Raw genomic sequence first — 25,271 nt, forward strand, 5'->3', positions numbered from 1 at the left:
TTGTCTTTCATCTCTGACTTTCTCGTGGTCTTTTCCTCTCGCTCTGCCTTCTTCTCGTTTTCTTTATTTTTCGAGTCCCGATCCCGGCGGCCTTTGCTGCATGTCACCCGCCATCTCTCTCTCTCCCCATTTCCTGTCTATCCTATCAATAGATGCACAAAAGCCAAAAAATTTATCTTTAAAACATGAAAGCCTCTGGGTTTGAGGTGTGAGGGGCAGTAATGGATCCATAAATGGCATTTAGGCGTAACTCACCTCGATTTCTACTCTCTTAAATAGCTAGAGCTCCAATAGATGATGAATGTGTGTAACGATAACTCCAAATCAAAGTACTGGGCCCTCAATTCTCATTTTGGCTGCTAGCATACGATGTGTAGGCTACTGTACATAAAAATTGTAATCCACATGTTGCTGGCAGTACTGCTGTTTGTGCTTTAATGTGTATCTCATCATGTGTCCTGCACACAGATGTTTGGATCACTTTTCTAGATGCACTCCTCTCTCCCCACTCCCCCGGTGTGGTGAGCACTGTATTACCGCAATAAAGCTGTTTGCACACATGCCTTTATTTGTGCCTCATGATAAAGATACAGTGTCATCACCTGCAATTTAAATCAACCATGGTTTTAGTCTGTCTTTTTTTTACTTTACTAATTCACAATGCAAATGTGTATTGCTTTTCAAATGTGTGTTTGTGTCTTAAGTGACATTTCTAAGAAATGAGAAAGAGGTGATAAAAAGTTTGTTACTCTGATTGTTACCGTAAAGGCTGGCCCATGTATGAAATAACCCTGCTCCGCATAGCCAACAGTATATGTGCCCCTCAACCCTCTTATCACAGAAATGAAAATAGAACGGCATGTTATTGTACACATCAACAATGCCCTGTTCTGTTTGGTTAAATGTTCTGGAGGTGAGTGTGTATATATATATACACACTCAATATATATATATATAAAGAGCTGTACATACTCAACAAGAACAGTGTTGTGGCCTCTATTTGTCTTTACAAATATTGACATACTATACACTGCGTCTCTTTTAATGTCATATGTCTTAATGTCCTTTGAAACATACTGTAACTGTGACTACTGTAGCTATCTAGCAATGATTAAGAATTCTTACTGACACAATGTTCTACCTTCCCTTTGTAGTCTTTCACTTTGTCATGCTTGGAGTATAACAAGCAAAGACGTATAACGTGAGCTTCACCACATGCGTTTCCTTTGTGAGATACATGGGGTCTTTCTTTTTTCTTCTATCAACCTTTTGAACGAGTGGAAATAGTTTGTCACATAAAGCCCCTTTCCGCCCCTGTGACCACAACACCACACCTCCCACCTCTTGCAGCGTCTCTTTGTTCTTGTTAAACTTCAGAACAGACTATCTTTTATTTAGACACCCTTTGTAGTGACTGACGAGAGCTGTCGTTTTAGTCTCCATTGCATTCATCCAGCCAGCCAGCCAGCCATCCATCCATCCATCCATCCATCTTTCTCTGCAGAAGTTGTGACCATGGGAACCCGTCACATTGTCCTGCTTTGCATCCTTATGGGAGTTTCTCTGTACTGCTCTGCCGCGGCCAACAGTAAGTTAACATACATGTCGTCGCTGTCGGGCAGAAACCAACTATCTCCATTTTTCAACTTTTACATTTTTATATATAAATCAGTGCTATTGCACACCCTTTATGTCTGTGTGTGGGTTTTACACATATTGAACCAATGAAAAGTATTAAAAAGTGCTTCTGACTAAACCTAACTCACAGTAGATCCTCAAACAGTCGTTCAAACCATCTAACTCCAACTTAGGTTATTTTTCCGTCTGGCTTGGTCATTCTAATCAATGATGGACAAAACAAATGAACTCACAAAAACCTCTTATAGTAGGGGGTACTAAGCACAAAAAATGGCCAAATCGTTACGCGGCGGATAAAAGCATGAAATTTGATACAGATGTCCCTTGGGTCATCCTAAAACATCCTAGAAGGGGTGCCCAAAAAAATCTTAAACAGGAAGTGACTTATGGACAAAATTCAAAATGGCCACCTAAACGGTTGACCGTTGACTCAAAAGACACCAAAAGAATCTCCAAAAAGCATAAAATTTGGCACATATGTCCCTTGGGTCATCCTAAGACATCCTAGAAGGGGTGCCCAAAGGAATCTGAAACAGGAAGTGAGTTATTGACTAAATTGAAAATGGCCGCCTAGTGTTGTCGATTGACTCAAAAGACAACTAAAGAATCTCATAAAAGCATACAATTTGGCACACATGTCTTTTTGGTCATCCTAAGACATCCTAGAAGGGGTGCCCAAAGAAATCTTAAGCAGGAACTGAGTTATTGACAAAATTGAAAATGGCCGCCTACAGTGTTATCTATTGACTCAAAAGACAACTAAAGAATCTCATAAAAGCATACAATTTGGCATACATGTCCCTTGGGTCATCCCAAGACATCCCAGAAGGGGTGCCCAAAAAAATCTTAAACAGGAAGTGAGTCATTGACAAAATTGAAAATGACCGCCTACAGTGTTGTCGATTGACTCAAAAGACAACTAAAGAATCTCATAATGGCATACATGTCCCTTGGGTCATCCTAAGACATCCTAGAAGGGGTGCCTGAAATTATCTGAAACAGGAAGTGAGTTATTGACTAAATTGAAAATGGCTGTGTACAGTCTTGACAGATGATGCAAAAGACACTCATAAAAAATAATCTCATAAAAGCATGAAATTTGGTACAAATGTCCCTTGGGTGATCTGAATGCATCCTAAGGGGTGCCAAAAAAAGTTTGAATAGTCTCTCAATGGAAAACACTCCTCCCACACGGGCTGCACTGCTACAATATTCAAATCGAGCAGCCAATCTAGCATTTGGTCCAGAAGCCTGAAAGCTATGCAATCTCTACCATCTCCTGACAAATAAATTAAAGTCGCTGATTCGTGGACACCTTTATGGACACTCTTGCCAGAGGCTGCTTAAGTTTGTAGAGAACTCAAGTGTGGCTGCAAAGCTGAGCCCTTCTGTTCGAGAAAGTGTAGATGCCGGGATGCTGGGTTACCTTGCAGAGCATTATGCCAATGTGCTGGTAATTGCGAAATGGCACACATGAATACATGTAGTTACTAAACACTAATCAAAAAAAAACAGTAATGATCAAGAAGAAAATACATGAGAAGATAGAGTGTAAAACAAGCAAGAAGATGTAGAGTGCAAAATAAATAAGATGCAGAGAGTAAAATAAGAATATGCAGAGTAAGATAAGATGCAGAGTAAAATAAATGAGAATATGCAGAGAGCTAGATAAATAAAGAAGATTCAAAGAGTACAATAAAAAAATTATGCAGAAAGTAAAATAAATAAGTGATGTAGAAACGAAAACAGAAGGTAGACTACAAAATACGGCAAGTTATGCACTGCATAACCTGTCGTATTGAGTCTGCATAATATGCAGACTGCCATGGTCAACTGTTTAAACAGCCATTTAGAATTTCTTCAACATGGTCCCTTCCTAAAAAGTTTAATAAACAAGCAAACAAATAAATAACCCCTTCTAGGATATATTAAGAAGCACTCAATGTACGTACCAAATTATACACTTTTATGACGTCCCCTTATGTTTTCTTTTGTGTCAACTGCTTTTAGGCGGTCACTTCCTGTTTAAAACCTTTTTGGGCACCCCTTGTAGGATGCGTTCAGATCACCCAAGGGACATTTGTACCACATTTCATGCTTTTATGAGATTCTGTAGGTATCTTGCATCATCTTTCAACACCGTAGGCGGCCATTTTCAATTTAGTCAATAACTCACTTCCTGTTTCAGATTATTTTTGGCACCCCTTCTAGGATGTGTTAGGATGACCCAAGGGACATATGTGCCAAATTGTATACTTTTTGGAGATTCTATAGGCTTTTTGAGTCAATCGCCAACACTGTAGGCGGCCATTTTCAATTTAGTCAATAACTCACTTCCTGTTGAAGACTTTTTTGGGCACCCCTTCTAGGATGTCTTAGGATGACCCAAGGGACATGTGTGACACATTTTATACTTTTTGGAGATTCTTTAGTTGTCTTTTGAGTCAATCGACAACACTAGGCGGCCATTTTCAATTTGGTCAATAACTCACTTCCTGTTTCAGATTTTTTTGGGCTCCCCTTCTAGGATGTCTTAGGATGACCCAAAGGACATGTGTGCCACATTTTATGCTTTTTGGAGATTATTTTGGTGTCTTTTGAGTCAACGGTCAACAGTTTAGGTGGCCATTTTGGATTTTGTCCATAACTCACTTCCTGTTTAAGATTTTTTTGGGCACCCCTTCTAGGATGTTTTAGGATGACCCAAGGGACATCTGTATCAAATTTCATGCTTTTATCCGCCGCGTAACGATTTTTCACTTAGTACCCCCTACTATTAAGTCCACTGGAGCTGTATTTGGGTAAAGTGATGATAATATAAGGACACATTCAAGTATCTGACACAATGTATAAAGTCACCATAACAACTTTGATGAGGCAGCATTGTGTTGGATTTTTTTTTTTCAATTCCTGAAAAGTTAATATTTTGGACATAGTTGGTTTCTGCCGACAGCAGAGATGTTTTAGTAACCTAATTACAAACTTTTTTCTTCTTTAATTTTCTCTACTAAAGGTCGCCGTGTTCATAAGACTTATATTACTACTACTATAGAATATCAGTTTTCAGATCATGTCATGAAATGCAACCGTTATATTAACGAATAACATGTTATGCAGATGCACTCGGCCCTGATGACTGCTGTTTTAAGTTCTACGGAAAGAGAGTGAAGATCGACCTCGTGAAGTATTATTACCTCACTGATAGCCGGTGTGTAAAGGCAGGAGTCATGTAAGTTTTGGAGTTAAATAAATATGTGTGTGTGTGTGTGTGTGTGTGTGTGTGTGTGTGTGTGTGTGTGTGTGTGTGTATATATATATATATACTGTATACCGTATATATATGATATGCATTTTCTCTTGATAAAAGTCACAATCACCACCTACCATTCTAGTCATTTTAAACTCATTTCTCTTGTTTATTGCACAGTGCGGTCACAGAGAAGAATGCTCGCCGCATCTGCATGGACCCTGCCGTTCCTTGGGTCATCAAGCTGATGAGCACTCTGGATGAGCGTAGCTTTTAGTAGCAATGTGCCCGCAGGATTAAAAAAGAAACCCTTTTGAAAGCCGCTTCTTCATCTGATTACTGGTTTAGCATTGAACATACAGTATATTTTAGTATGAGGACATACAGTATTTGAATAATTTACCATAATAGGTCAATTAAAAATTCAATTGTTGTGTGAATTTGTATTTTTTTTTAAATATATAACCTACAAAGTATACTGTATACATTAACATCCAGTATGGGGCATATTAATAAAATGCTTGGTCTGCTTGTGTTCAAAGTCTGTAACGTTCTTGACCACATTTTGTGGAACTTTTAGACCTATCTCACTGCAGCTCCAGGTCACTCAGATCTGAGTCTGACAGTCAGTTGTATTTGAGGGCTCCACGGTCTAACAAGGACGGGGGACCGTGCCCTTGCTGTGTTGGCACCAAAGTTTTGGGCACAATGAATGCTAAAGACCCACCTTTTCGCTGTAGAGGACTCCTACTGTAGGTTCACATGTTGTGTTGTGGGTTGTGTGTGTTTGGTTGGTTAGTTTCTATTCCCTCCTCTTGTGACTGACTGACAATAAAGATAATTCTGATTCTGATAGTGTCTGAGTTTCTTGTTGTCTAATTAGTTTTCTCTTAACTCGGGCTGCACGCCGGGCCAGTGTAATAACTGGATGGGGGCACACTATAAATACCAAACCTATGAACCAATAAAATATATTGTCATTCTTGATTTTTCTGTCCTTGACAGAGAAGGTCATAATAAAACATAATATACTGTATAGTTAGTGGTCAATAAAGCGTAAAGGGAGGGAAATTCAGATCTTGTAACCTCCGGAATAAATTCTGAACTGGGATGTTGATGTGCGATCTATAAGCTCATCATGCATCACCGTGGAACACGTGAGCTTGTAGATCAGCTATTGCTTTTGCCAGTGGTTCTCAAACATTTTCATGTCAAGGACCCCTAAATTGATATGCATTTGTCCACAAATCACTATTTGAAAATAGTTTGTGCCAGTGACCCCCATACGAGAAGATTTGTGGTGTTAAAGCTTTTTAAAAACTATATATATATATATTATTTTTCAGGGTTGTTTTGTCATAAAAAAAATGCCACTCTACAAGCTTTTCAAATTTCTAAATTCACATTTATTAGAAAAGGAAGAATAACCTAATGTACCCCCGGGACTCAAATCTCATTCTGAGTGTGACGTCTTCATTAGGGAGTCAAGTTCATCAATTGAAGTTTCATTTATTCGTACAAATGCAAGACTGGCCTGAAGCAGGCCTTGTTTAGGCCCTTAATGTTCTCAATCAACTGAGTGACCATTTAACCCCTAAGCGTAATTTAATTTAACATAATCTTTTTTTTTTCTTCGATGAACCCTTAAGTTTGCCTGACACTCAGCCTGAATTTGTGCCTAGCGATTCAGGGGCTGGAGCCAGGGTACCCTTAAGCCTAGTTGCATGTCATTTTTTAGATAAGGAAATGTTCATATTTTTTACATTAACTTTTTTTTTAATTCAGCCACACTTTGACTGTCTGCACTACAGTAGCACATCCAAGAGGATAAAAACGGAACTTCAAACAGCTCAAAATTAACTAGTCAGGGTGGTATTGAACCATAGCCCCTTATCTCAAGTTGGCCATTTCCATTAAAGGGCCGTTTAAAATAGCATAAACCAGCTTAAATTGATTGATTGTATACTTTATTAGTCAAAAATTGAAACAGTATAGTAAAACACTATGGCTAAAATGATAAGTTGAGACTTATACAGTGATATTGCAAGGTAAAGGGCCATGCTAAGTTAGAGGCCAGCTACAGACAAAATACATTTCTGTTCATATAATCGTCATATATATATTGTCACTTTCGGGCAGAAACCAAAGCCAACAGGATGTCCTGACGGCCTTGCCCTGATACATGACTGTCACTCATTATATGACAGTCATGGATGAACTTCAACATAGTGGTTGCACTTTCTCCCTTTTTGTCCCATACAACTACGTAAACGTTCAAATTTCAAATATAAAGTGCTTACCCCATGGCCACTGATGTTATTATTATACGGGACCTCAGAAGTACCCGTACTTTCCATATTGTTCAATAAAAAGCATTTTAATCTGATCGGTGGCCATTTTCTTCATATGCTTTCAACTACGTGATCCTATAGGTTGGGAGGTGTATTGCACTCTGATACATTATAACTCCATGAGAAAATGGCCACCCATCGGATTCAAATTATTTTTATTGAACAATACGGAACATACAGGTACTTCTGAGGGCCCGTACATAATTGTAACATCCGTGGCCATGGGGTAAGCACTTTATATTTGAAATCTGAATGTTTATGTAGATGTATTGGCCAAAAGGGGAAACACCATGTTGAAGTTCATCCATGACGGTCATGACAGATGAGCAGAGAGGTCGTCGGTGGAAGGGCTGATGATGAGGGAGTGGAAACAGGTGTGCACAGGGGCAGTTTGTTTAGCCGGTGCCAGGCATAGAGTTATAACATGTCATGTCACTAAATAATACGCCTCAGGCAGCCTACTAGATACAACAAGAATACAACCAGGAAACTACACCCCCTTTCTCTCCTTTCCAATGCTCCCAACCAACCCTTTCTCTTCAGAGAAAACGAAACCATAGACATACGGTAGAAACAAAAGTGTACGTGTCCGTACTTTCTCTGTGTGTGTGTATGTGTGAGAGTGGTGCTGCTCACTCAGTATGGCACAGCTGCAGGGAGTTGTTCTGGACCAGGATCAGTTCTGCTGTTCCATCTGCTTGGACCTTCTAAAGGAACCAGTGGCTCTACCATGTGGACACAGTTACTGTAGAAGCTGCATTGAAGGTTGCTGGAACAGCTCTAGCTTGAACCAGTATGGGCAGACTTTCTACAGCTGTCCCCAGTGCAGAGAGCGCTTCCATCCAAGACCTGTCCTGAGGAAGAACAACATGCTGGCCGAGGTACAACTGTGTGTGTGTGTGTGTGTGTGTGTGTGTGTGTGTGTGTGTGTGTGTGATCATGATGCCATTTTATCGTCGAAACACAATATAATAATAAAATATATAATAACAATAACAAATCATTATAAAATAAGACAATAATGGTTGTGTGTGTGTGTGTGTGTGTGTGTGTGTGTGTGTGTGTGTGTGTTCATGATGCCATTTTAGCATCGAAACACTGTAAATATAACAATAACAAATAATTATAAAAATAAGACAATAATGGTGCGTGTGTGTGGGGGGGGTGTAACTTCTAGAATCTACACATTAAAGTTAGTGTACTGTAACCAGACAGTAACCTCCATGTTTCAACAACATAAAGCAATGAACAGTATGAAGTTCAAAGGTCACAGCTATTAGTGAGCGTTCAGATAATATTCCTTTGATTTTAGATCATTTTGCAGTGTTTTTTCATCATGAACCTTATGATTATAGTTTTTGTTGTTTTTGTCATCAGTGAGTGACCTCCCCTCCATTACTTTTTACTTACAGGTTGTGGAGAAGCTGAGGAAGACAAGGCCCTCTGCTGCTCTGGTCTACGCCGGCCCAGCAGACGTGGCCTGTGATATCTGCGCCGGAACCAGACGTACCAAAGCCCTTATGTGTTGTCTGGCATGTCTGGCCTCTTACTGTGACACTCACCTCCAGCCTCACTACAGTGTCCCCGTGTTGCAGAAGCACAAGCTGGTCCCAGCCGCAAACAAACTACAGGAGAAGATGTGCTCCCGCCATGACAAGCTGAAGGAGGTGTTCTGTCGCACAGACCAGCAGTGTGTCTGCTATGTGTGCGCCATGGATGAACATAAGGGCCATGACACTGTGTCGGCTGCAGCAAAGAAGTCTGAGAAACAGGTAGCCGCAAGCAAATCAGATGCTCTAATGCTATCTGGCATCTAGAGTTGCAATTCCAACCCTTGACAGCCCTTAAACAACGTTAAACTCTGTAGTACGGAAAGCTTGGATTATCCTCTTTGTATCTGTCAAGTTTTTGTTTCATACAAATCCACCATAGACATGTTATGAGCTACTTTCTGTCAACAAATTCCGCACAGGAATTTTTTTTTTGTGTATGAGTTTCGAAGCGCTCGTTGGAAATTACTCAACGGTCTTGCATCCAACTGTTTCGAATTTGCACATAATGCAGGAGGCAGCAGGACGTTTCGTTATTGAAAATGAGTGCTTTTTTGAGTAAATTAACTAACTTTCAAAAAATATATATTATTACGTTATTTTAAAAAGAAAAACTTCTACAGAATTCCTTTAGTAGAATTTAGTTGACACTGCTGACTTCAGATTATGTATGGATCTAAACCAAACTCTTCTAATGCTGATTTTCTGCAGATACAGCTGGGGACAAATCAGCAAAATATACAGCAGAAGATCCAAGAGAGAAAGAAGGAGCTGAAAGACCTGAGACAGGTCATGGGTCATTCCAGAATTGGAGGACATTTTACGTCCCACCCAAGAAATGTCAAATAATCCATTTACAAAATACTAAATAATGCAGTTGTCGTGTAACTTTGACTTGTCCTGAGACCAAATCTAAATCAACATAGAGAAAAAAATGTTTGAACATATTTTAAAAAAATACCAAATAAGTCTGTAGTACCCCTAAAATGCTACTTTTCTCTTGTCCCACCCCCTTGGTGACCAAATTGAATCTCAGATAAAACTGTTAAAATGACATCTAAATCTACTTTCTTTTGCATTATTTTGTTCATAGATGTCGCTTGTAGATGTGCAAACATATTTTTTAATTAACATAATATTTTAAATAAGTATTATTATGCAAGGAACCTGTGTCCCACAACTTGCATGCAACCCTGTTACCTTAACCTTTTTAGCATGGTAAAAGAAGAAGAAAAGTGTGAGTCACATGACACACTAGAAGTGACATCATCAAACACTTTCCTAACAGCATGGGTAGAGCAAAGGTATCTCCTCTCTTCTATTATTCATATTTTTATAACATTGTCAGCCTTGCTTGAATGTCTCAACCTACCTCACGCAACCCTGTTATGCATATTTCCAGAATAAGATAAATACTTGACAAAAAGATCTGTACTTATGTACTTATGTGAGTTTGTCCTCTTGGTAAATCCTAACAGCTATCTAAACAGCTAGCTTCTATTCCTGAGAAAAAGCTAACATTAGCATAGATTTGCAATCCTGTTACTTGCAGCCCTGTTACTGTGATTAGAGTAACAGGCTTGTACAACATTAACAGGGTTGCATTAATAGAATTAAAACACTATTATTTATGGTTAAATTAAAAACATTACATAATCTAAACTATAATTTAGGTTAATCTACGTATTTTAAACATTATTGAATTTTACAGACTATATTGCTTCATTTTATTTTAACCATGTAGTCCAAATGAGTTATAGTTGTTTGGTGGCAGTGGTGGGATGGTATGCCTTTATGAATTTGACAACTGTGAAGTAGACCATGATGCCAGGTGGCCGTGGAAGAGGCTGAGCTACCAGGCTGAACCCAGTTGAACTGGGGAGTCAAGAAAGTGTTTGGCGTGAGGGGAGCATGGAGTTGGGGCCTCCAGTTAAAGGGGTTGTCATCTCTGTTCCCGATCCATCTGACTGTTCTCTGGTAGCCGCCAAACCAAGTGATTAAGGACCAGTGGTGCGACCAAAAGAGGCTACAGTGAGTACACCAATGGCACCACCTGTTGATACTAGCTTCATGGAAGAGATGAGGAACTTTATGTGTCGTTCTAAACGGACTGAATAAATTTTGTTCTGGCCGTAACCAAGTCCAAACAGCTGCTGGTGCAATGGACACAGAGACATCACGACAGCCCATGCCACTGGATCAGAGACCTGATAATCCACCTAACCGAACTTCAGCCTCTCATGTTTCAGAACTGAGAATCCCAGACATCAGAGAAGGTGAGGATGCTGTGCGGTTTGAGTGCATGGGGGTGGAGGCAGGGAAAATGGGTTGCCCCAGTTGTCACTTTATTGACCAGACGGGCCCTTGAAGCATATGCTGGCATGGATGAACAACAACAGTCAGAGTCATATGAAGCTATCAAAACAGCAGTACCAAACAAATACAATGCTACTGAAGAGACTTATCGACAGAGGTTCTGCAGCACCATTGTTCCAGCAGAGGAGACTGTCAGAGAGATCTGACTGAAGGGGCTGTACAAGTGATGGATGCGTCCAGGCAGTCGTACCAAGGACGAGATTGGAGAGGTCATCATTCTACTACTACTACGCTACTACTTGCTGGGGAGGGAGTTCAAGCTGCTGACTGACCACTGAGCCCTAAGGTGGATGCACTAGCTCGATGCAACATCAGAATGCCTGCATCCTCCAGGCATAGTCTATAGCCCTCCAACCATACCAGTTCACTATTAAGCATTTTTGTGGCAAGAAAAACCTTATTATTTTTCAAGGTTATGTGTGAGCCAAAGGGAGAAGGGGTGAAAAACATCATGGAGGCTCATTTCTCCAGTCCCAAAATTCCAAACATGTAATCACATTCATATTCAGGTATGAGGTCATTGATTGTGTAATGTTTGCAAGGGGAAGGTTTGGATTCCTCTTGCTCATGTTTTCACTATTCACTTTCACTATTCTTTGTCTACAGACTTAAATCCCTGGACATAACCATTTAAGAAGGAGTGTTCATCCCCCTTAAGTTGTCATGTGATTTCCTGGTTATATTGATTTTCTGGTTGTATTATTAATTTCACAGAAGGAAATACTTTGTTAATTTATTAACATTAACACAGTATGTGTTATTGTCTGCATTGTACACATGGTTATGGTAAATGGTTATGTCCTTTAACTTAATAGGCTTGACAGGTTAGGTCTAATTGAGGTGTGATCAATGCCACCTGTGTCTAAGTGGAACTACTTAGTTAGAGTCTTCCCTCAAGTTAGCTGGTGATCAGGTATAAAAGGTCTCCTGTTTGCAAAATAAAACCCTGATTTTCTGGAACAGCTCTGCTGGATCCTGGTCCATTTTCCATTTCCACACTACTTACCAACAATCCTCATGTGAAACATATTAAAAGTTATTCAAATAATATTTCATTTTCTGTTATTAAAAGTTATTAAAAGACTAATTATGTGGTCTTGAGCATTTATTTGTCACGTTGAAAATAATCTATAATCAGAATTAATGTAGCTATTCAACCCTGTTACTGTAATTTCAACCCTGTTACCATTAACATTTTAATCAAATATTAACATAAATGTCTTTCTCAACGCATAAGGGTTTGACCTATTGTCCTTTAAAGAGTTTAAGTAATTATATGCATAATGGGTTAGAGCAAATATTTGAAAATTAATACTTAAATTAGTAAAGTGAAACATGCCACAATTGAAAAGTTGTGCAAGATAGATTTCAAAAGTTGCTTAAACTAATTGAAATAAATTCATATCTGAAATCAAATGTTTATTCAGAGAGAATGTTACTTCTTTAACCAAATGGTAAAGGAATTATATTAAAAAAATACATTAATGCACTTTTTGCAGGTTCCTGAGTGTTGGTAACAGGGTTGCGCCAGGTATAGCAAACAATAAATAAAACATGTAATAAAAAAAATATCTTTGATGCCTGAGCTGAGCCAATCAAGCTTTTGATAGTTTAGTACCTATTATTGATGAATATATAACAGAAATGTGTCAAATAGAAGGTTAATTTTTCAAAAATTTGAAAGCCCAAATGTCCTCCAATTCTGGAATGACCCTCATGAAGACCCTGAAGGTGAGCTGATATTAGGATAATATATTGTGTTATTTACTGTGGATAAAGGCTCCTGGACTGCAACAGAAGTTGGCATAGAAGCAACCTGTAAAACAAGACCGTGTTACACAAATTATTTGCAAGGATAATAATGAAGCTACCCATTGTCTGTATCAATGCAGACAATGGATTGATACATTGTGTTGGGTACATTGTATGTACCCAAGCTATCAATGCACTATATCCAATAGGCTTCATGTAGAGTCTGTAGAGTCTAGTGTGTGTGTGTGTGTGTGTGTGTGTGTGTGTGTGTGTGTGTGTGTGTGTGTGTCCTTAACCAGACTTCTGCAGAAGCAGCACTGGTTGCCACTGACAAGATCTTCTCTGAGATGATCGTCTCCATTGAGAGAAGGCGCAGTGAGCTTAAAAGACTGATCCAAGATCAGCAGAAGACTGCAGGGGCTCAGACTGAGGGACACCTGAGGCAGCTGGAGGAGGAGATAGCCACGCTGGAGAGGAGACATGCTGACCTGGGGAAGCTGTCCAACACTGATGACATCATCCATTTCATTCAGGTTCTATAGAAAGGATTTTCAGTGTTTTTTCCAATATATCAGTCTTGAATTTCCCTCACAGGATCAATAAAAGTATCTATTATATTATTGCTAGACTAAATGCTGCAACAAGCTGTCTTTCTTATTGAAAGACTTATTTATTTTATTTTTTGAGAACAAATTAAATTCAGCGATATGTATTTAATAAAAGACACAGAACTTTTCATTCTTTTCACATGCTCAACCAATTCGGATCAGTATACTATAACAAATCTGTTTATTCCTTGATATTACTTTTCTTCCATCCTGTCTCTCTGTTTCATTCTCTCCAGAGTTTCCAGGCTCTCTCCAGGTCCAGTGGATCTCCAGCTTTACCCAGTGTTGTTGCCCGTCCTCAGGGTTCCTTCACAGGTGTAAGTGATGCTGTGTCTGGTCTGAGAGACCAACTAGACAACATGCTGAAGACAACTTGGCCAGAGATATCAAAGAGAGGTGAAAATGTTACAATTTGTCTAAATCAGCCATCATAGCCACCGTGACCTGACTCTGGATAAATCAGGCATCATAGTAAAAAGTGGTCAGAAGGGAATAGCTCTGGTGCCAATGGGATATTTGAGATAGAATAGACTGATGGCACACAGGTTGGCTTTCTGTCTGAGAGGGCAGTAAATTGTATCAATTTAAACAAGAATATGTATTGTTTTATATAGTGCGAGTTCGGTGTGGTGTTAAGGTACTGCTTTAGTCTCTTCTAGATTGTAGATTAAATGTAACCTCAGTCTAATGTTGGCCTGTGTTTCACAATCTGTTTTATCACATATATTTGTAATACTTTATTACACCTGGTCATCTCTGAAGTTACACTAGTGTACTAAAGTACCTTGGTATGCCATGACGTTACTGATTTCTTGTGCCTCCAGTGTCTGCTGTCAATGTTTTACATGTACCATCACAGCCTCAGACCAGAGAAGACTTTTTACCATGTGAGTCCATGTCGATGCGGTTTCTTACTGTTGAAGTTTGAATCTGGGGGTTGTTTTTACAGTGATTTCTGAGAAATATCTAAACACAATGAGCTTTATGAGGTTTTAATTTGTTCTGATATTTTGTCATGTGTTTTCACAGATTCCTGTCCTCTTTCACTGGATCTTAACACAATGCACAAGAACCTCGCCCTGTCAAAGGAGAACAGGAAGATTACTGCTACACAACAACAAAAACGCTACAAAGACAATCCAGAGAGATTTAACATTTACTGGCAGGTGTTGTGTAGAGAGGGTCTGTCTGACCGTTGTTACTGGGAAGTAGAATGGAGTGGCGGTGACATTTCTATAGCAGTCTCTTATAAAAACATCAACAGAAAGGAGTACAATATGTCATTTTTTGGATACAATGATGAGTCCTGGAGTTTAACGTACTCTGTTGAAGGTTACATGTTCAGACACAACAAAGTTGACACTAAAGTGTTAGGGCCTTGCTCCTCCAGAGTGGGGGTGTACCTGGATCACAAGGCAGGTACTCTGTCCTTCTACTGTGTCTCTGACAAAATGACCCTCCTCCATACATTTCAAACCACATTCACACAACCTGTCTATCCAGGGATACGGCTTTATGACTGGGGAGATACAGCAGAGGTGTGCCAGGACATGGTAGATGTGTAAAGACAACTATGTGTAAGGATCATGCTTAAATACACCACTGATAAACCTGCTGCAGCCAGTCACTATGTCCTGTTCAAGTGTTGATTTGGCTTACTCTGAAGCACTCTGTAAGTCTGTGTAAAAGTTATATTTAATGCCGTTTACTCCTCATTGTTATCAACCAACTAGAATGATGTCTTTACGGATGAAAGCAAAATAAAATCTCACAACCCAAAAAAATGGGCAAGTCCTAATGTGTGATTTGTGAAACAGTGTGAAGAAGCCCCCCGCACTAGCGCTGTTTCCTAAACGATTAATGCAATATGTAGGATTATGATGTTTTAGTAATATTGCTCCTACTGTTCTACATACTGCCAACCAGGTGAATAAATCACAGATTGAGACTAACCTTTGCTTTTATGAAATATCCCAGACATTTAGGGTTTTATGGAAGATGCTTTTGAACATATTGCTGGTTTGATACTTCAAATGCTCTAATCCTATAGCCCAGGGGTGCCCACACTTTTGACGTGGGAACTACTTTTAAAATGACCAGCTCAACAAGATCTACCCACCAAAAAACATTATCCCATTGTTGAAAATGTCTAAAACATTTACGTGAGGGGGCTTTGGAATAGCGGCACTGGCGTTAAATATAAGACAAACGCACTTGGAATGGGAAATAGAGGGGGAAATCTTTAATTGGTAGTTTATTTTATATATATAACTTTGTAATGCTACTGACGTTTGTGTGCAACACTCTTGAAAACAAAGTATTGCATTGTGGGTTTCAGCTGACAGGCCCTTTTTGATGTCAATCAATCAAGTCACCTTAATTCAAGTGGCAGATGCCAGAAATATATTTTTTAAATTAATTTAAATGATATATATTTATTGTGTTTAGTGGCATGTCATGTGGTCTACCTGCAAAGCCTTTGTGATCTACTGGTAGATCACGATCTACCTTTTGGGCACCCCAAGTATTACTTTATCACAACATAAACTATGTCTCCAGAATTAGACACGTGTGTGTGTGTGTGTGTGTGTGTGTGTGCTGTATATGTAAATAGAATTAGTCGTATGACTATTTATATAGGGCTTGAGTGGTTTCAACTATATATTAGAACATATTAGAACAACAGAATTATGTACACAGGGTCATCTCACATTTGTTAGAAAAGGAAGAATAACCTAATGTACCCCCGGGACTCAAATCTCATTCTGAGTGTGATGTCTTCATTAGGGAGTCAAGTTAATCAATTGAAGTTTCATTTATTCGTACAAATGCAAGACTGCCCTGAAGCAGGCCTTGTTTAGGCCCTTAATGATTTCAATCAACTGAGTGACCATTTAGCCCGTAAGCGTAATTTAATTTAACATAATCTTTTTTTTTTAAGTCTAATTCGATGTATCCTTAGGTTAGCCTGACACTGAATTTTCATGTGCCTAGCGATTCAGGGGCTGGAGCCAGGGTACCCTTAACCCTAGTTGCATGTAATTTTTTAGATATCAAGGGGGGAAAAAATATTCAGCCCCACTTTGACTGTTTTGCACTATATACAGTAGCACATCCAAGAGGATAAAAACGGAACTTCAAACAGCTCCATATCTCAAGTTGGCCCTTTCCATTAAAGGGAAGTTTAAAATAGCATAAACCAGCTTAAATTGATTGATTGTATACTTTTAGTCAACAGTATAGTAAAACACTAGAGCTAAAAGGATAACAAAAGGTCCTGGGGACTTTTTCCACTGTAGTCCTATGCGTTATAAGTTGAGACTTACATACATTAGAGGCCAGCTAGACCACAGTCAGACACATTTGTGCCCTGTAGACATATTCTGGGCAAAATACCTTTCTGTTCATACAGTATAATCGTCATATATATTTATTGTCACTTTCGGGCAGAAACCAAAGCCAACAGGATGTCCTGACGGCTGCAACTTAGCCCTGATACATGACTGTCATACATTATATGACAGTCATGGATGAACTTCAACATAGTGTTTGCACTTTCTCTCTTTTTGTCCCATACATCTACGTAAACGTTCAGATTTCAAATATAAAGTCCTTACCCCATGGCCACTGATGTTATTATTATGTACGGGCCCTCAGAAGTACCCGTACTTTCCATATTGTTCAATAAAAAGCATTTTAATCTGATTGGTGGCCATTTTCTTTTTCATACGCTTTGAACTACGCGATCCTATCGGTTGGGAGGAGTATTGCACTCTGATACGTTATAACTCTATGAGAAAATGGCCACCCATCGGATTAAAATTATTTTTATTGAACAATACGGAACATACAGGTACTTCTGAGGGCCCGTACATAATTGTAACATCCGTGGCCATGGGGTAAGCACTTTATATTTGAAATCTGAATGTTTATGTAGATGTATGGGCCAAAAGGGGAAACACCATGTCGAAGTTCATCCATGACGAAGTTCATCCATGACGGCCATGACAGATGACCGTGCAACCCAGCCTGGCAGAGAATGAGATCTGCGTCTCCGATCTACACCGCCTCTGGTAGTGGAGACAACAATTTTCACAGTGGTGAAGTTCCACATGTAGCCTACTGGACTTTTAGCTTTAAGAATTAAGGACAATAAATAGTGAAGATAACAGTGTGCTAAAAAAAAAAGCCCAAACTCAGAAACAAGCAGTCACATAGAAAAGGGTTCTATGAAACAACAAGTCAACAACGGCTGAAGAGGTAATAGGTCCAGTTTTATAGAAGCAAAGAAAGGCTGATGAGGGAAGTGACAACAGGTGTGTAGCCGCAGAGAGGTCGTCGGTGGAAGGGCTGATGATGAGGGAGTGGAAACAGGTGTGATCAGACTCGGAGGCAGTTTAGCTGGTGGCATGCATAGAGTTATATAACATGTCATGTCATTAAGTAATACGCCTCAGGCAGCCGACTAGATACAACAAGAATACGACCAGGAAACCTTTCCAATGCTCCCAACCCTTTCACTTCAGAGAAAACGAAACCATAGACATACTGTATAAACAAAACTGTATTGTCCTTTCTCTATGTGAGTGTGAGAGTGGTGCTGCTCAGTATGGCACAGCTGCAGGGAGTTGTTCTGGACCAGCATCAGTTTTGCTGTTCCATCTGCCTGGACCTTCTAAAGGAACCAGTGACTATACCATGTGGACACAGTTACTGTAGAAGCTGCATTGAAGGTAGCTGGAACGGCTGGAACCACTATGGGCGGAACAGGTGTCCCCAGTGCAGAGAGCTCTTCCATCCAAGACCTCTCCTGAGGAAGAACAACATGCTGGCTGAGGTACGTGTGTGTGTGTGTGTGTGTGTGTGTGTGTGTGTGTGTGTGTGTGTGTGTGTGTGAGAATGATGCCATTTTATTATCGAAACCCTAATGATCATGATGCCATTTTATCATCGAAACACTGTAAATATAATGTATAGAACAAGTAACTATAAAATAAGACAATAATCATGTACTGCTTGAAGCATGTGTGTGGGTGGGGTGGGGTAACTGCTACACATTAAAGTTAGTGCAACCAGACAGTAACCTCCATTTTCCTCTTTCAACAACATATAACAAAGCAATGCACAGTATGGAGTATCATTTTGCAGTGTTTCTGATCATGAACCCCATGATTCCTGTTTTTGTTGTTTTTGTCATCAGTGAGTGACCTCCCCTCCATAACTTTTTTACTTACAGGTTGTGGAGAAGCTGAGGAAGACAAGGCCCTCTGCTGCTCTGGTCTACGCTGGCCCAGCAGACGTGGCCTGTGATATCTGCGCCGGAACCAGACGTACCAAAGCCCTTATGTGTTGTCTGGCATGTCTGGCCTCTTACTGTGACACTCACCTCCAGCCTCACTACAGTGTCCCCGTGTTGCAGAAGCACACGCTGGTCCCAGCCGCAAACAAACTACATGAGAAGATGTGCTTCCGTCATGACAAGCTGAAGGAGGTGTTCTGTCGCACAGACCAGCAGTGTGTCTGCTATATGTGCGCCATGGATGAACATAAGGGCCATGACACTGTGTCGGCTGCAGCAGAGAAGACTGAGAAACAGGTAGCCGCAAGCAAATCAGATTCTATAATGGCAACTGGAATCTAGAGTTGCAATTCCAACCCTTGACAGCCCATTCATCCAAACAGAAAAGTCCTATCTGATTGTATTAAACAACGTTAAACTCAGCAAGATTGCAGCTGTACGGAAAGCTTGGATTATCCTTTGTATCTGTCAAGTTTTTGTTTCATACAAATCCACCGTAGACATGTTATGAGCTACTTTCTGTCAGCAAAATTCCACACAGGGGATAATATTTTGAGTGCGAGTTGGGAAGCGCTCTTTGGAAATCACTCAACGGTTCTGCATCCAACCTTCGAATATGCACATAATGCAGGAAGCAGCAGGACGTTTTGTTATTGAAAATGAGTGCTTTTTTGAGTAAATTAACTAACTTTAAAAAAATATACATTAGTAAATTAGTTAACTTAAAAAGAAAAACGTCTACAGAATACATTTTGAAGAAGCTAGTTGACACTGCTGACTTCAGATTATGTATGGATCTAATGTTGATTTTCTGCAGAAACAGCTGGGGTCAGTTCAGCAAAATATATGGCAGAAGATCCAAGAGAGAAAGAAGGAGCTGAAAGACCTGAGACAGGTCATGAAGACTCTGAAGGTGAGCCGATATTATGATTATATATTGTGTTATTTACTGTGGATAAAGGAAATAATGGTGATGCTATAGAAAAAACTGACTGACTGCTGCAGTAGCTCCTGGACTGTAACAGTTGGCATAGAACAAGCAACTTATTAAATAAGACTAGCAATGTGTTACATTTATTTGCATGGTTACAGTGTTTGTTTCACTGAAGCTACCCATTTTATCAACGCATCATATAGATCATACCTGTGGAAAGATACAACAGAATATATATGTGCGTGTGTGTGTGTGTGTGTGTGTGTGTGTGTGTGTGTTGCCTCAACCAGAGTTCTGCAGAAGTAGCAGTGGTTGCCACTGACAAGATCTTCTCTGAGATGATCGTCTCCATTGAGAGAAGGCGCAGTGAGCTTAAAAGACTGATCCGAGATCAGCAGAAGACTGCAGGGGCTCAGACTGAGGGACACCTGAGGCAGCTGGAGGAGGAGATAGCCACGCTGGAGAGGAGACATGCTGACCTGGGGAAGCTGTCCAACACTGATGACATCATCCATTTCATTCAGGTTCCATAGATAGGATGTTTTTTTCCAATATATCAGTCTTGAATTTACCACACAGGATCAATAAAAGTATATATATTATATTATGCCGCAACAAGCTGTCATTCTTATTGAAAGACTGTTCTTTTTTTCCCTTTTTTTTAAAGGCTAATTAAATTCAGCATAATTTATTTAATAAAAGACACAGAACTTTACTCATAATGTCTCCATACTACTGATTGGGAGACATGAAACGAGTCACAAGTCTGTGTATTAAATGGTTTATACAAGGACACATGCTCAACCAATTCTGATCAGTATACTATTAACAAATCTGTTTATTTCTTGATATTACTTTTTCTTCCATCCTGTCTGTACTGGTCTACGTGTCTCTCTGTTTCATTCTCTCCAGAGTGTCCAGTCTCTCTCCAGGTCCAGTGGATCTCCAGCCCTACCCAGTGTTGTTGCCCGTCCTCTGGGTTCCTTCAGAGATGTGAGAGATGTGGTGTCTGGTCTGAGAGACCAACTAGACAACATGCTGAAGACAACTTGGCCAGAGATGTCAAAGAGAGGTGAATATTTTAAATGTAAACTTTTTTCTAAATCAGCCATCGTAGTAAAAAGTGGTCAGAAGGGAATAGCTCTGCTGCCAAAGGGATATTTTACATTGAATAGACTGATGGCACACAGATTGGCTTTCTGTCTGAGAGGGCAGTAAAATGTATCAATTTAAACAAGCATATGTATTGTTTCTATTGAGCAGTAGAGTTCGGTGTGGTGTCTTAAGGTACTGTTTTAGTCTCTTCTAGATTGTAGATTGAATGGAACCTCATACTAATGTAGGCCTGTGTTTCACAATCTGTTTTCTGCCATAACACACTTTATATTAAAATAATCCCAGAGTACACCACTATCTACTTAACCACTTAACATTGGAAAATATAACGCCCATGTTCAATATGGCCCACTAATACATACTTGGTGCGAAACTTAAGCTCGTTTTAATAAACAGAGGAATTGATGAAAAGCCCGCATAGCTCAACTGCTCTCTTAGATTGTTTTATGATGTCGGACTTAAAAAGCTGGGTTCAATAGGAAGGTCGTGGTAACACTACAGTTGCACAGTCCACTGGATATTCGTCTGCAGATCTCAAACCTGGCACTGGAGCAACTCGGATGATTGGAGCCTTTTTCTTTAAAAGAACAGGGTGCAAGGCAAGAACGACAACGTTTCGATGTCTATTACATCTTCAAAAACTGTTCTAGACCATTCTTCAATATGCCATGACGTTAACTGATTTCTTGTGTCTCCAGTGTCTGCAGTCGATGTTGATTTACATCTACCACCACAGCCCCAGACCAGAGAAGACTTCTTACAATGTGAGTCCATGTTGATGCTGTTTCTTACTGTTGAAGTTTGACTCTGGGGGTTGCGTTTACAGTGTTTTTCTTTTCTGAGATAAAATATCTCAACACAGTGAGCTTTATGAGGTTTTAATTTGTTCTGATATTTTGCCATGTGTTCTTCTCTCAGATTCCTGTCCTCTTTCACTGGATCTGAACACAATGCACAAGAACCTCGCCCTGTCAAAAGAGAACAGGAAGATTACTGCTACTCAACAACAAAAACGCTACAATGACCATCCAGAGAGATTTATCCTTTACTGGCAGGTGTTGTGTAGAGAGGGTCTGTCTGACCGTTGTTACTGGGAAGTAGAATGGAGTGGCTGTGAAGTTGATATAGCTGTCTCTTATAAAAACATCAACAGAAAGGAGTACAATATGTCTTTTTTGGGATACAATGACAAGTCCTGGAGTTTAACGTACTCTGTTGAAGGTTACATGTTCAGACACAACAAAGTTGACACTAATGTGTTTGGGCCTTGCTCCTCCAGAGTGGGGGTGTACCTGGATCACAAGGCAGGTACTCTGTCCTTCTACAGTGTCTCTGATAAAATGACCCTCCTCCATACATTTCAAACCACATTCAAACAACCTCTCTATCCAGGGATAAGGCTTTATGACTGGGGAGATACAGCTGTGGTGTGCAAGACATGGTAGATGCGTAAAGACAACCGATACCGATAATTCAGTTGAAAACCTTTTTTTGTTTTTGGTCTCTTTATTTGGGATGTGTTTGGTTACAAGTATGTGTAAGGATCATGCTTAAATACACCACTGATAAACCTGCTGCAGCCAGGCAGTCACTATGTCTTGTTGAAGTGTTGTCTTGTCTTACTCTGAAGCACTCTGTAAGTCTGTATAAAAATTATACTTACTGTAATGCAGTTTACTACTCACTGTTATCAACCAACTAGAATGATGTCTTTACGGATGAAAGCAAAATAAAATCTCACAACAAAAAAAATTGGCAAGTCCTGATTTGTGGAACGGTGTGAGAGCCCCCCACAGTAGCGCTGTTTCCAAATGTAACATGTAGAATTATGATGTTTTAGTAATATTGCTCCTGCTGTTCTACATACTGCCAACCAGGTGAAGAAATCACAGATTGAGACTTTAACCTTTACGAAATATCCCAGACCATTGGGGTTTTATGTAAGATACCGTTGAACATATTGCTGGTTTGATACTTCAAATGCTCTAATCCTAATCTACATTCAAGCTCTCAATGCACATTGAGAGGCTATTGTCGCTGCGGAACATGCTTCCATAGAAGACATGCTGGCTTCTATGGAATCCAAATGACTGAAATCAGTCGTGGCGACTGAGAACTTGAATCCATGTCTTCATAGATTTAAAGCAGGAGGATGTTATTCATACTATAAATGTATACTGTATAGTTTATATGTATACTGTCGTGTAGGCTATATATTTGTTTTGCTCTTCTCGTTAAGTACTGTACATGAGCAATGTACTTAACAGAATGAACAATGTCCAAATTAAAGGGCTGTGAGACCATCAGGTTTACCTTCAGAATGATACATAGATTTTGTACTCCTTAATAAATGTCAGCACTTTGGCAATGGAATGAGGATGCAATCTCTGCAGCTGTGTTTAACTTTGAAGAAAACCTGTCTATTTTAAAATATAGAGACTCAGTCAGCAACTCAGTGGACTGGACCAACATCTGATTCCTTATCATAGGACAGCAGTGTTTGTGATTGAGTTGAGTGTGTGCGAGCTTAAGTATGTGCGGATATATGCATGCACACATTTGCAAGTGATAAGCTTTAAAAAGTCCTGTTTTAACAATTCTATTTCAAGTATTCAAGGACATTTAAATCATGGTTAAAGATGAATATATTAGTAACATTGTTTCACGTGCCTAGCTATATCCACTTTCTTATGTAAAATAGTCATGTTATCTTATCATTGTACAATTTAAATGTTCTTTGGTCAAATAATACTTTGACTTTAAAATCTACTTCAATCCACCCCAATAAAAAATTCCATAAACGTTTACTTTACTGGTAAAAACTGATCTCCAGGTTTATATGACTCCAGTTAAAGGTAGGTGATTTACTTTGGTTAAAATAAGTGTTAAATCGCTCTATATTCTCATAGTACTCATTGCTATCCACCTGTTTCCGCGGGAATTTACTGGAGCAAAAATCCTGTGTGGGAAACATCCTGCGGGGGGACCGGAAGTAGGAAATAGCGGCTCAGTGTGTTTACATTTGCCAGCAGAACGTAGCTGTACTGCGAACGAGCTACGTTCTGCTGGCAAATGTAAACACACTGAGCCGCTATTTCCTACTTCCGGTCCCCCCGCAGGATGTTTCCCACACAGGATTTTTGCTCCAGTAAATTCCCGCGGAAACAGGTGGATAGAGTGTTCAGTAAAAGGAGTCTCCCATGTCTCTCCAGCTCTTTATTAAACAGAAAATGCAATTTCAGTGCTGTCTCCTGATTGGCTTAAAATCGGTCACATACCTGAAAATGTACTATATTCTGTTTACTAAAGAGCTGGAGAGACCCCTGTGACCGAACAAACGCTCTGTAGCAATGATTACTATCAGAATATAGTACGGTACTTTAACCTTTTTAACAAAAAAAAAATCCCTTACCCTACCTTTAAAGATCAGGAAGGAATGGAATATACAGTAAAGGCATTGATTGACTAGTTATATGAAGCCCAACTGCTGGTGCTGCCCAAACCAACAAGCAAGAGGGAAAGATATTGAACAGCAAAAACATTACATTATTTATCTTTTTGACCAGGTGACAACTGTACATTGTGGAAATAAGTGACTTTCTGATTTATGCAGATAAATACTTGCATGGATCCTTTGTGCGTGTGTCCATTATTATATTTTTTCTTTAACTCAGCATGATTTTGAAGGATAACTATGCAGGTAAAATTGGCCTGATCTTTGAATGCTATACTCATGGTAAATGTTTACTCATGGTTATGTTTTATGAATGCAAAATTCATCTTATAAACCTATGTAGTCTGCAGACTTCTGCAAGACCTGATATATGCAACTCAAGTCAAGACTGTTCTACTTTACTTGCAGATGATTCAACTGTTTATTTAGCATCAAACAGCTTACTTGAGTTAAGAGACACTTCAATCAGAACTGCAACTATTACTTGACTGGATATGTGAGAATAGACTTGTTTTGAATGATGGCTCAGAATAAAGTTGCACGGCTTGTGCTACACTGTCCATTTGGTGTGAGGCAGATTACTGAGAGATTGCATGCCAGTCTCTCATGGCTCAGAGTAGAGGAGAGGTCGGCATGCAATTTAGTGGGTTTCTTTAGGAATATTTGTCATAGTAAACAACCAGTTTGTCTGTACTCTACTCACAAATTCATTGTGTGAGAGATCATCATAGTCACACTACCAGGCAGGCTACTAGGGGTCACATAGTTAAACAAAAACCCAGAACAAATGCAGTATGCAGATCTGTAATGTATAGGGCAATTGCAATATGGAACACATTACCAGCTATGATCACTGAAGCACCCAGTAAGGCAAGTTTTAAGAAACTCCTTAAAAGCCACATGCTCAATAACCCTAACCCTTGATGGATTGTCATGCTTATACAGT

The 25,271-nt window shown here is 39.6% G+C and overlaps 3 protein-coding genes across 3 annotated transcripts; all 3 read left to right on the forward strand.

Moving 5' to 3' along the window:
- The first annotated feature begins 1,322 nt into the window (after nt 1-1,322).
- Nucleotides 1,323-5,743, forward strand: LOC308101147 (C-C motif chemokine 4-like). Its single transcript, XM_080450511.1, has 3 exons — nt 1,323-1,588; nt 4,756-4,867; nt 5,066-5,743. Exons 1-3 carry the CDS (start codon nt 1,516-1,518, stop codon nt 5,160-5,162), a joined length of 282 nt encoding a protein of 93 aa, XP_080306637.1. The 5' UTR covers nt 1,323-1,515; the 3' UTR covers nt 5,163-5,743.
- A 2,073-nt stretch (nt 5,744-7,816) lies between these two features.
- LOC308101407 (tripartite motif-containing protein 16-like) lies at nt 7,817-22,604 on the forward strand. The gene is made up of 10 exons (XM_080450829.1): nt 7,817-8,117; nt 8,649-9,008; nt 9,498-9,626; nt 18,066-18,359; nt 18,759-19,118; nt 19,639-19,734; nt 20,046-20,279; nt 20,668-20,827; nt 21,570-21,635; nt 21,790-22,604. The coding sequence occupies exons 1-10, from the start codon at nt 7,878-7,880 to the stop codon at nt 22,314-22,316; spliced, it is 2,466 nt and encodes an 821-aa protein (XP_080306955.1). The 5' UTR covers nt 7,817-7,877; the 3' UTR covers nt 22,317-22,604.
- Nucleotides 9,650-15,274, forward strand: LOC308101986 (tripartite motif-containing protein 16-like). The gene is made up of 5 exons (XM_080451555.1): nt 9,650-12,893; nt 13,214-13,447; nt 13,759-13,918; nt 14,347-14,409; nt 14,552-15,274. Exons 1-5 carry the CDS (start codon nt 12,852-12,854, stop codon nt 15,085-15,087), a joined length of 1,035 nt encoding a protein of 344 aa, XP_080307681.1. The 5' UTR covers nt 9,650-12,851; the 3' UTR covers nt 15,088-15,274.
- Nucleotides 22,605-25,271: the final 2,667 nt, after the last annotated feature.

The sequence above is a fragment of the Gymnoscopelus braueri genome (assembly GCF_963280865.1).
Source record: "Gymnoscopelus braueri genome assembly, chromosome: 15".
Taxonomy (NCBI): Eukaryota; Metazoa; Chordata; class Actinopteri; order Myctophiformes; family Myctophidae; genus Gymnoscopelus; species Gymnoscopelus braueri.